At 45.9% G+C, this 12,459-nt stretch overlaps 1 protein-coding gene across 3 annotated transcripts; it reads left to right on the forward strand.

Annotated features, from left to right (window-relative positions):
* The first annotated feature begins 4,422 nt into the window (after positions 1–4,422).
* Positions 4,423–11,724, forward strand: PLAT (plasminogen activator, tissue type). 3 transcript variants are annotated; one of them, XM_010212791.2, is made up of 13 exons: positions 4,423–4,539; positions 5,016–5,055; positions 5,479–5,610; positions 5,769–5,882; positions 6,205–6,379; positions 6,796–6,887; positions 7,145–7,319; positions 7,686–7,771; positions 8,140–8,335; positions 8,791–8,927; positions 9,018–9,158; positions 10,542–10,690; positions 11,537–11,724. In XM_010212791.2, exons 1-13 carry the CDS (start codon positions 4,459–4,461, stop codon positions 11,693–11,695), a joined length of 1,677 nt encoding a protein of 558 aa, XP_010211093.2. In that variant the 5' UTR covers positions 4,423–4,458; the 3' UTR covers positions 11,696–11,724. The 3 variants fall into 3 exon arrangements, with proteins under 3 accessions (XP_010211093.2, XP_088377582.1, XP_088377583.1); XM_088521456.1 differs by lacking the exon at positions 5,479–5,610; XM_088521457.1 differs by lacking the exons at positions 5,479–5,610; positions 5,769–5,882.
* The last annotated feature ends 735 nt before the right edge of the window (positions 11,725–12,459 follow it).

The raw sequence follows: 12,459 nt of genomic DNA on the forward strand, positions 1-12,459 counted from the left end.
TCCGCCGCTCCGCAGCGCCTGGGCCGCGGCCGCTTCCGCCGCCGCCGGCGGCACGTGGTGCCCCCGCCCCGCCCCGCCCGCTGCGCCGCGGGGCGCCCGCACGGGGGCGCTGCCGACTGGGGGCGCCGAAACCCCGCGCGGATCGCGGTAACCCCGGGAATTCTCACACAAAATGGGCATTTCCCAAGGATTTTGTCTGGGGAACAGGTAGGCGATAAAGCCGCAGCCTGGGCAAATGCCTGTCACGTCCCCTATTATTAGTTTTATCAGGAGACTCGCTGCTTTATTATAAGTTTTATCAGGAGATTTGCTGCTAGTGACTCAGTTCCTAAAATCTGTCACCGCATCCATCACATCATTGATATTGTCGTATCCCTGCCCTAAGTTCACATCTGAAATTCGTCACTTGCATCTGTCCACCTCCCCTGGATACTGCACAGAGGGCAATGCAGTGGGGAATCCCCACCGCTGGGGAATTGTTTTCCAGGATGACGGATATCAGTCAATATTTAACTGTTTGGTTTTTACCGTGCTATTCCTCACTTCCAGCCCAAGATCCTTAGGTTCTGCTCGCTGCCACAGCCTCCTCGTTATCCTTCCACTGGAAAAAGAAGAAAAATAAATAAATAAATGGAAAGTTGTGCCCTGCCGCCTTCTTTAGTCTCCACCCCCTCGAGTGGGGTTTTTAAGCAGGAGAGGAGCTGTTCAGAGAGACCGGAGATGTGGAGAACACAGAGCCAGGCTGGTCCGTAAGAGGGAATCATCAGTGGAACACAGCAGCGGAGAAGTCAAAAGGTAGGTGCTGCTCTGCACCTGTTTCACTCCCTGCATTTCCCATTTGCAAGGGGAGATTTTCCCATTTTCCCATGCCCATCGGTGGCATTATTGTTAAATACTAATAAACACGATTATTTATTAATTACCATTGTACTTTAGTGGCGTTTAGCTGAGCTTCTGGTGTGCGAGAGCATTTAAGGTTGCAAGCTGTTCCAAGGAAGCCTCAGCAAGACACTGCAGGGAAAGGGCTGCCAGCTCCAGGCTCGGGAGGAGGCTCCTGCCAGGAGAAAATCCCACCAAAAAACAGAAATCGGAGCAGTAATAAACAAATGTCCTGATGCTGAGCAGCGACCCAGAGAGCCAGCTGTGAGAGGATAATTTATTGTCTTCCTGGGAGATCGGACTCTGCATTTGTGCCTAGGCTTCCAACCAGGATAATGGAGGGACAGCAGGAGGAGGGCGGATCTTGTGCAGCTCTGCCTGAAAACTCTTTTCACATACAACCAAAACCACAGGAAATATTGAGAGTAATTCCCAAAGGGAGGATGGGCTTTGATACAGTTATTTCCTCCAGTGCCTCCAAGGACTTTGGGCTCTTGCTATGCCTTTTATTTCTTTTCTCCCAAAAGAGAGGTTTGTCCCCTGCCACCCTTTAAAGGGAAACAGCAGTGAGTCTGAACACTCATCTGCTCCGTTTAGAAAGCGGGGACAGCAGCCCTTTCTCCAGAAAGCAGGAAAAGACAGAGACCATCTGCAACATTTTATTTGAGCTAATCCAGGAGAGCAGTTTATCAGGAGGAAAAACATTAGTGCTGCAGATTCAGATCAGAGCAGCCCTCGCTAATGGACAGACCTGGGGCACCGCAGGGAAGGAATTCAGGGGGAGTTGTTTGTACTCTCTGCTCCACTAGTGACCTTGCGACCTTGGTAAAATGCTTTTCTAGGTCCTTTTCCACATCTCTAAGACACACTCATACCCTTGCTGCTGAGAGAGGCTGTTGCTAAAATTAAAATCATTAATAGTTAAAATGTGGGATTCGAAGCATCAGCAGCATGGATACCTTAATGGAGGTAACGCATTCGCAGTGCTCCCTACCTGTATTCCATGCTACTTGCTCAATACTTGCACCACGTGTGGCATCTCATGAACTCGAAGTGGAAACATGAACGAAACAAGCAGCTTCTAACTCATTTTGAATCCTCAGAGAACTAAGCCCCTCAGCTACTATGCATTCAGGGTATCGTATGCCTTTATGTCCTAACGTACCTGAAAATGCAGAATCAAGTGTCAAAATAACATGTTGGGGCCTCTGACTTTTTGCTGGATTATTTCTCCATCAGGGAGGAAGCAAAAGGGCAGAGCAGCAGGCACAGAGTATTTAGCAGAGCTCTGCATAAAAAGGATTGCTAGCAGGAATCTGCTTGCAGTCTTGTAAACACGGTATTTTTCAAACAGCCGTATGGTTTCAGTTTGATAGAGCTTATCATTCATAACATTCCAGCTGACTGGCATAGGTTCTGCCTTTCCCCAAAAGAAGGCTAAAAAGACAAAGCTGTCAACATGGGTTACCAGTTTTCCATGTGGAATGGGATGGCAGCCACAAAAGCACGGGAAGGACCTTAGCACCATAATACCAGGTAGCCAGAATCAGGGCAGCAAAAACAAGAGTTTGTATTTCAAGTTGCCTTTTTTTTTTGCGCAAACCCTTTAAAAAAAAGCCACTTAAATTTCTCTCCCTTTTTAGCTTTGAATCCGAGCTTATGACTAATTCATCTGTTGCATTCCAGTTTACCAAGCTGTTATCCAGCTGCCTTCTCTGTCTTTATGTAAATAGACCTGAACTCCTGATTTCTCAGAATAGTAATTCTCAAATAATGGCTTGGGGTGGCTTTCTACTTGCTCAAGGACCATATCATACAGGTAAAAGGACAAGAGAGAGAGCACCTGAAGATTATGTCAAAGATTTGGAAACAGGATCGAAACAAATTAGACCTTGTTGCCTGTTTCTCTGCCTCGTCCCCAGCTCCTGCTGCATTTAGGAGCCCTATGAATTAAAGGAAGAGGAAAAAATACACCTTTTGGTGCTGAACTTGGTGAAAAAGAGTGATATTCCTAACTACGCACTCCAGTTATTGGCCATCTAGACTGACTGCAGCAGGAGTCCTGACTGCTGTGTCACCGAACTCCTCGATAAAGTTATTTATCCACTGTAAGAATTCAGATTTGACAATAAGCCAGGCTTTACTGGAGTTTTCTCACATACATCCATTTTCCTGATCTTTTACAGTTACTGTAAGGTCATCAAAATAAAAGAAAGGACAATTTTTTTTTTTTTTAGGGAATTTTCCTATAAGGATGAGTAGAAGAGCCAGGAGCTCATAACAAAGTGCACCGGCCCATGGGCAAAACCACCTCAGAGAGCCCTTCACAGCCTTAGTCTCTTATATTCATGCTTTTTTTTTTTTTTTTTCCAGGAATTAGGAAAAGAAATGTGTTTTGGTCCAACTAGAGGGAAAAAATATGTTGCTTAATTGCAGCCGTAAACTTTTTTTTTATCTGCCCAGGGCTGAAGCTGGGTTATGAAACCCTCCCCATGCTCAGATTTTTCTCTACCTAGCAACTGCCCTAAAGCAGCACTCACTTCCACAAAGCTGCTTTGCCCCCGTGAAAGAAACCACTTGTTTTTCTCCTTTTGTCAGCAGCAAAACTGGGGGAAGGGAAATCCGAGGACAAGGTGGTACACTCAGTGACTACAAGGATCTAAATTCAAGCTTCTGCCAAGGAATTGCCCACGCAAAGGCAAATAGAAATGTGCTTTCCTACAGAGAGAGGAGTTACAGAGCAATCACAGCGCCCAAGTGCCCTTCCTAAAGCTGCTTGTGTAAGCCACGTCAGAGCAGGAACTTCATCTGATAGGAAATCAAGGTCTGACGAGGAAGAGGGAGATTTTCAAAGCATGAGATGAACGGAGGCAGAGATCCAGGTTCATCCTTAACACCAGCCACTTCACAACAGATGGTGAGAGATGACTGTGGGCTCCCTCCCAGGACAACTGCTGTGGGACCGGCTATGGAAATGAGTCCGGAGGAAACAAAAACCCTTCACACGAGCCGGAGAAGGGCTTTGTCTGCAGGGTAAAGCTGCTGGAGGGATTAAAAGGAGTAAGAGGGAGTTATGACTGCAGAGAAGTGACACAAGGGAAGAAAAGCTGTAACGAGTAAATGAGAGTGCCAGGCCAAAAGCTGGCTTGCCAGCCAACTACCACACTCTCACTTCCAGCAAAAGCATATGACAACAGCAGAAATTAAAAGCTCAGCCAGGGCAAACAGGGAGACGATACAGAAATATTCAAAACCAAATACAGAGCAGTGCATAGTCCCCATCATAGGCTCTTTCCTGTCATTAAAAGGCAGCAAGACCCTCTCTACAGGAGACTCAAGCCCTTGCTCATACCCGGAGACAGAATTTGCACATTAAATGCAAATCCTGCCCAACCACTGTCGTCACTGACAGACACTTAGCAGGAGTGCTAGATGCAATAACTAAGAATTGCAGAGTGGAAAGTGGATTTAACAGCTTCGCCTTCCCAAACCTTCAACTCAACTTGCAACCTAAAACTCCACTCACACTGTAAACCCCTTTTTCCTTTTGTCTCTACAGATACTGGAGATCTGGGGGTGATGCGGAAAACACAGAGAATGGAAGGCAAACTCCCGTGTCTCCTCTTACTGCTGGGAGCCTTCACCACTGTTCAGTGCCAGGTAACAGGCCAAGGTAGCAACACGACTCTTGCTCAGAAAAATCAGAAGCATTTTTGCTTTGCTGCTTGTCAGCTGAGCAAAAATAACCACTTGCTCACTTCTACCTCCTCATTAGTGGGGAATTAAACCTGTTGGCTTAAACCTCCTGCAAATAATGGACAGCTGACAAGCTTTAGTTGGCAGTTAGAGCGGCCCAGGAGCACATAATCACTTCAGTCAGCACCTCCCTTGCCAAGCTCATGTCACTCAGCGGGCAAGTAGTGACCTGGTAATCTATGGTAATGTAATGATTTACAGTTCTTTGTACCTACGCTGAAGCACTAAAGGCACTTTTCACTGTACAGGCTGAGAGCAAGGGCAGAGAGTTGCTCAGCTGCCCCCTGATTTGCAGGACATCGAAGAAAGGGCTGGCTATTTGGTAGCACTTGTTTTCTGGAGGAGCGGTTACTCACAGGATGTCCCTTCTTTGCTCGCAGGGCTTCCGCACGCGTTTCAAACGGGGAGCCAGATCTCGAGGTAAGCCAGGCAAACTCCTGTTGTCCTCCCTGCTGCTTTATGAACCGAAGAAGGGTAGAGCAGATGGTGTTGAGGGAACCAAGCTTGAAAGCTGTTTGCTGCAGTTATGTAGGGAGGTCTGAGCATGGGGGACAGAGGAGACAAAACAGAGGAATATTAATACCTCGCACCACTCAGAATGAAGTTTCCCCTCTCCCTTTAATTCAAAGACCAAAGAGGCTGTGAATAGCAGAATTGTGCATCCAGCAGCTTAGCAGTAAGACAGAAGCGACAGGTCTGCTCTGGCAAGACAAAAAGCTGGCCCAGTAGATAGATACTGGCCGATCCTGGATCCTCCTCTCCTGGAAAGAGAGATGTCTTCCTTTGCTCAGCCGTTTCTGTTCCAGGAATCTCTAAAAGAGGCTTCCCTGTCTCCGATTACAGCCATTTGCACAGACCACTCATCTGGAGAGATTTACCAGCACAGGGGGACCTGGCTGAGACTCTCAGGGAGCAGAATAGAATACTGTAGGTGTGACAGCGGTTGGAGTCGCTGCCACAGCGTGCCCATCAGAGGTGAGTACGGAGCGAGTGCTGCACTAAAAAGGACTGTAAACACAGGATAACAACGAGTAGGCAGGGCAAAACAGAACAGAGCTCTCAGGAGGAGAGAGATGGATGCGTGTGTTGCTCCTGCGCAGACTAATGCATTTCCTGGCTTCTCTGCTCCACAGACTGCACTAGAAACAAATGCTTCAACGGAGGACAGTGTTCCCAGGCGTATTACTCCCCCCAGCTCTTCGTTTGCCAGTGCCGCCAAGGCTTCTCGGGGAAGCAGTGTGAAACAGGTGACTATATAGATCCCATACGATCTCCTCCTAGGTGGCCATGCTGCTGGCTTTGGTTCTAGTGTAGAGGGAAGAGATCTTCAGAAGATGCTTCTGTTCTGGAGCTAATTCTGCTAAGAATGCATTAAAAGGACAGTTGCTGGTGTTTCTTGCTAAAGCTTTAAATTTTGGAGCTGAGGACTTTTGTGCTTGTTTACAATCTGTCACACAAAGTGTTTTCAGTGACTGTATGAGACACCTGGGAGCTCATTTTAAACAGAGGAAAGGGAAAGAGAGTTTGGGATGATGGCCTTTTAGTGACATTTTGTTCCCTTCTGTTCAGACACTGCAGTTAAGTGCTACCAAGACACTGGAGCAACATACAGGGGCACATGGAGCACAACGAAGAGCGGGGCTGAATGCTTAAACTGGAATACGAATGGACTGAGGGACTGGAAGTACAGCGGCCAAAGAGAGGACGCTGCTGAGCTGGGACTGGGCAACCACAACTACTGCAGGTGAGGGACTGATGGCACCGCAGGGTCCCCTGCCTGGAGCACAAGGCCCAGGAAGGGCTTGAGCACTGGTGAAAGCACCGGCAATTGCAACTGCTCGCTCCTTCTCTGTGCCTAGAACTCCCTTTGGAAGCCAGTTTCCTCCCAACTCTGCCTGCTCCTCTGGAGGCTCAAAACACTTTCTAAAATATACTGTTTCCTGCACACGAACTAAACTGCAAATAAGCTCTTCCTTCCTGCTCCTGCCTGTCTCATCCTCATCTCCCTGTACTCCACACTTAAAATAGTAAGGGACATTATTTCTCATGGCTCAGTCTACCTTCCTCCTGCATGGCAGGATCAAGCTATTGAAGGAGATGGCACCCCTGGAACTAATACTGAGAGCCTCCTAATAATACAAACTCTTGTAACTCTTGCAGAAACCCCGATGAGGACTCCAAACCTTGGTGCTACATCTACAAAGGGGGAAAGTACAGCTGGGAATATTGCAGTGTGCCTTCCTGTTCAAAAGGTACGTGCAGAGAGACAGGGAAAGGACATTAGAGACTCCCCCCTTCACTGCATTTTTCAGAATTCTCTGTGGACTTGTTCTATTGCTGTCATTTGAAAATGCTGAACAATGTTCAAGTTAAACACTGTTTAAACTTTTAATATTTATGACACAGACAGAAATGAGAATAGCTGATCTAGAGCTGTCTCAACACAAATTACAATAGGAAGAGCTGACAGTCGTGTTTTATCAGTTAACGTGCAACTTTCTTATTGAAGTTGGGAACATCAACTGCAGAGCTGGAAGAGGCACAGATTACAGAGGCAGCCACAGTGTCACCAGCTCTGGAGCTACCTGTTTGAGGTGGAATTCTCGAATCCTTGCCAACAAATTATATACCGCTTGGAGAAGAGATGCTTACCAGCTGGGCCTTGGTAGTCACAATTTCTGCCGGTATGTAGGCAGTTATAGTATGAATTTTATATATACATATATGTGGTGTGTGTGTGTGTGTATGCATAGAGTTCCCTGGGGTACTCTTGAGGCAGAGTTCTGGCCTTTTATATGAATTACTAAAGCGCAGGAAACGCAGTAGTGCTGGGAATGAAGCTCAGTGCCACTAGGGCAAGTGAAATGAAGATGAGTATCTATGTTTCTCCCTAACACCAGCTGCCACAGATGCAAATTACACATGTTGCTAGTGCCCATCTCCAGGAAGATCTAAAATGGTGCATTCGATCTCAGTCCCCACTTTAGTTGGGTATCTCCTTCTCCCCAGACCTGATAATGCAACTAGCTTTTCTTGTTCCTGTGCTGCAGGAATCCTGACAATGACAGCAAGCCTTGGTGCCATGTGCTGAAAGGAAACCAGCTCACCTGGGAGTTCTGCAACGTGCCTACTTGCTGTAAGAAACCTAGTGCTCCTGCTTCATCCCTTTCCTTAAGGCACTACTGCCCTGCATGTCCTGCATGTTCAACTCAAGCCTCTTACAGAAAAATAAGAACTGCAGAAAGGCTTCCTGGGGTTAGAAAGGGATTCTGTGGTTTGGCTCTCGGAGAAGAGCCTTTCCCTCTGCCAGCAAAGATGACTGCAGAATTGGGAATGGAGAGAAAAGGCAGGGCTTCCTTGCTGTGGTTTGCAGAACACAGTACTAGTTTCCTAGGAAAGAGGAACAAGTCAGATCCTGCGAAGTTCATGCCAGGCTTACTCAGCACGCACTGATAACTGACCGACTTTTCACGCGAAGCCTTTTTTGGGGTTTGTCACCCACAGCCACCTGCGGCTTAAGGCAGCGCCGCGTCCGCCAATTCCGGATCCAGGGCGGCTCCCGCGCGGACATCGCCGCTCACCCCTGGCAAGCTGCCATCTTCGTCAGGTACCGCCGCGCGCCCGGCGAGCACTTCCTCTGCGGGGGAATCCTCATCGGCTCCTGCTGGGTGCTCTCAGCGGCTCACTGCTTTCAGGACGGGTGAGTGAAAAACTCAGCGCTGCCTGCAGGGAAGAGCGGGAGAATGGAAGCACCTGGCACAGCCTTGGTGGAAGGATGAGGCTTGGATAACATATTTGGCTTAAGTCATACAGTAAAAAGATAATCAAGCCTGATGAATGTTGTATGTAGGCATTTACTGGGCGAACTAGGTGGGTGGCATTAGGATACCTCAGCAGGATAGCAAACTGCATAAAGCAGAAGTCTGCCAGCACAGAATGCAGAGCTGTCAAACTCGAGGGCAGGAAGGGTCTGACGGAGGAGCTCTGTCCTGATTGCTGTAAGCAATTTGTCTGTTTGGAGGACTAATAAGACACCCGAGGTCAATCTGTCCTGTAGTAAGAGTCCTAAATTGGAGGAGGTGAAGCTCCAACAGCATCTTCAAAGGAAGGATTCACTTCAGTGCTAGAAGAACACTAACCTCTTTTGTTCTTCAGCTTCAGTGCAAGTCAGCTGAAGATTGTGCTGGGCAGGAATTCTCGAGCAACTCCTGAGGAGAACGAACAAAAATTTGAAGTGAAGAGATACACCATGCATCCAAAATTTGACTCCGAAAACTTTGACAATGATATTGGTAAGAATTCCTCTGACCTGATGACTAGGAAGGTTGTGGTTGGCCCAAGCTTGTTGTTAAATCATGGGGTTTTCTTTATTAACTCTTCAGCTCTGCTGCAGTTGAAGTCGGACGCGGAGGAATGCGCTGCTGAGACGAACGTTGTCCGGGCTGCCTGCCTGCCCACACCAGAACTGCAGCTGCCCGACTGGACCGAATGCGAGATCTCTGGTTATGGCAAAGATGAGGAGTGTAAGTACAGATGCAATTTGCTCCAAGTTTACCTCCCTGCTCAAGAATTTATGTCTCTAGTGTTGCCAAATGTATGATCCCTTAAATATGGTATGGATCTTAATGAGCACTGCAAAAGGAACATCCACAAGAGCAATTGTTTCTGTAAGTTATTTCACCTATCTGAGTTCTGTCAGCTGCGTGGGCTAGCACAGTTTCCTCGACACTCTCCAATAGTAGAAAGATTGCAGAAGGTGAATTGGATAAGAGGCATATTCTTGCTGTCAAATGTTTAGGTATTGTCATTCTGCTGCAAATCCATTTTGCCAGGGTTTCCTGCACTGTACAATTGCAGATTGTTGTATTATTATACAAGATTCATAAGCTGTGCAGTAATTGGCAAAGAAAAGCTGAAGTCAGTCAGAAGCTGAAAAGCTGAACCATCCCAATTATATAGAGGCCAGCTGCTTATTAAATGAGTTAATAAAAAGCTAAGTAATGAATAGGGAGAAAAAACCTGAAAGTACACACAGATCAGCCTATATAAAGAAGACACTGCCACATTCTACTAATTTATTTTTATGTTTTCTAAATTGTAAACTCCTTGATGCAAGGACTTTAGTTGTGAAGTATCCACTGTAAAATGGAAACCTAATCATGAGTTGAACTCCTTTCAGGTTTTTGGAATAGACTCAAAGATGTAACATTAAAAATAGCATAAATTGTTTTTTAAGTGTTGGAAGTAGCTCATCTTCAGCCGTGCTTACAGTGAACACATGATAAACTATCTGAGAGGGGAAGGATGCCGCAATTATAATTCAAAAGTAGACAGAAAAAACAACAAGCCTGCCAACTTTGAGCTTTGTGCAGCTGCACAGCAAAATAAAGCCAAGCTCCCCCCACCCCCCAAAAAGCCATTTCAGTCCAGCGCAGCACAAGACTGCATTCCTGTCCAGTTACAACGTTTTCTATGCCACGAGACTTTGCTATACACAGAACGTCTGTTTTTGAAAGATCTTTCTACTAGACTGCTCTCTTTTCATACAGTTTGTGATTTTTCCAAGGCATTTCCCATGATTTTATGTAGATTGCTCAAACTGTACAAAGTACTCTCGGAGAAACTCACCAGTCACAGGCTGCAAAAGCCTCTCGAACAGTTAAGCTCGTGCAGTTTTGACCGTGTAGCTAATTTAAAGAAGCAATGCTCTTTCAACTGGATTTCAAGTTCTTCTCAAGTAACAAAGCAGAACCCCCATGGATTAAAAAGACCCTTTGGAAAGGAAATAGGAGTTATCTTTCTCCCAATCCCCACCCTGCTACTCGTGTGTCCTCTCCCCGAACCCATCAACAGGAAAACGGAAGCTGAACTTCAAAATTCAAAACGTATATTAATTTCCCTTCCAGTTTCTCCCTTTTACTCAGAGCATTTGAAGGAGGGTCACGTCAGACTGTTTCCAGCCAGGCGGTGCACAACACAGCATCTGGACAACCGGACAGTTACAGAGAACATGTTGTGCGCCGGAGACACGAGGAACCTTGATGATGCCTGCAAGGTGAACCCAATTCCGTTTGCCTTTTATTTCCAATTCTAGACTTGACAGGTCAAGCTAATCAAGCAAAAAAGACTCAGAAATAAAATTAATGAAGCCAAATGATAGGCTACACGCAAGTTCTAGTAGACTTCTGTTTAACAAAATAGCATTGATGGCTTCTCTCTGATTTTTTTTTTCCTCTTTCCACCCCCTGTAGCTGGGAAAACAGGCCACACTTGACCAAAACAATCCAGGACAATACAGATCAAAAATCTCAAATATAGGAAATGCCGCAAAACCAAGTAGGAAACTCCACCTCATCAGGGTTTCCTAATATTCTCTCTTAGTGAGCACATAAAACATACAGCATGAGATCCTGTAAGAGGAAAGGGGTGCTGCTGTATTGAAAAGCAAAGAACTGAACAAGCTGTGACATGAGAAACAGGAGGGCACACATTCTACTGTCACACCTAAAGCAAAGATCAACATTTTTCCAGTTTCAACAGCTCTTTAATAATTATACTTGCATATTACTCACAGCAATATGAAGTATTCTGGACCTTTAGAGTTTAAACAAGGATATTTCTCGGTTTGCTCCTAACGTCTCACCTAAATTTCCTAACACCTGAGCACCAGGCAGTTGGAAAGTGATAATTTTGGTTCTCTTCCCTGATATTGAAGGGGATCACTAAAGATTCTGTCTGGAATACAAAAGTGCTGCTATCAAGAACACTGCAAACTGCTGTCTCCTGATGCATACCACATATGATATTTGTCTGGACATTGTAGATGACATCTAGAGCATCCTTAGAGCCAGTGAGAAAAGGAAACAAGGGAGATTCTTACTAACCTGCTGCTTCTCTGCAGGGTGACTCTGGAGGGCCGCTGGTCTGCATGAAGGACGAGCGCATGTATCTGATCGGCATCGTCAGCTGGGGAATAGGCTGCGGCCGCAAGGACATGCCCGGCGTTTATACAAACGTGACTCGCTACCTCGACTGGATTCAGGACAACACCAAACCCTGAGGACAAAAAACAAACTCTCCAAAGTCTCACGGCCGCATGTCCTTGTGGATCCCCTTGGGAAACAATTTTCTGCCTCTCTAGAGCAGACTGGCAAGACTTGAACACTATGTAGTGTGTTCTGAAACACACAGGCATAGGTCTTCCAGAACACGGGCCTAGGGCAGAACGGGACGTATTTCACAAATAATTGGTTATCATTTAAATTATTTCCCCCAAACCCCTCTCTAGCTTTGGCTGTTTCTGTTTGGGTCTCTCAGCAAAAAGAACACACTTGTCTAATATTATAAACACACTGCAAGGTCACTTTTGTAGGAAAAAAAAGGTTTTATGTATTTATTTACACAATCCTGAAAGAATATTTTACACTCTACAGACATTTTAAGTTTTCTGTGCTTGTTTTGTTCTTTGGTGTTATTTTCCTTCTTGTTTAACAGCAAAACTTCTACCACTGCGAGAACTGACAAGCCTGAACTTGTCTACCAAAACATATAAATCTACATTGACCCACTTTAGATCTGTAATTTTCTTAATACATCAATGGATTTGTTAATAAAGGTGTCATTTCTTATTTGGCTGTAAAGGTGGAAGACATTCCAATCTGGATCAAACTTGTTCTCATACCATGCTACTTTGGTTATTATCTACAGGGCAGAGCAACTGGCCAGTGCAATGACAGCAGGCTCAGGCCTGCTAGATTTACATGCACAACTAGAGAGCAAGGTGAATTATACTCAGCTGGATTTATCCTTAACAGGAATCAGGAC

This window comes from Tinamus guttatus, unplaced genomic scaffold (assembly GCF_059628265.1).
Source record: "Tinamus guttatus ecotype Peru unplaced genomic scaffold, ASM5962826v1 Tinamus_guttatus_pri_ptg000123l, whole genome shotgun sequence".
Lineage (NCBI taxonomy): Eukaryota > Metazoa > Chordata > Aves > Tinamiformes > Tinamidae > Tinamus > Tinamus guttatus.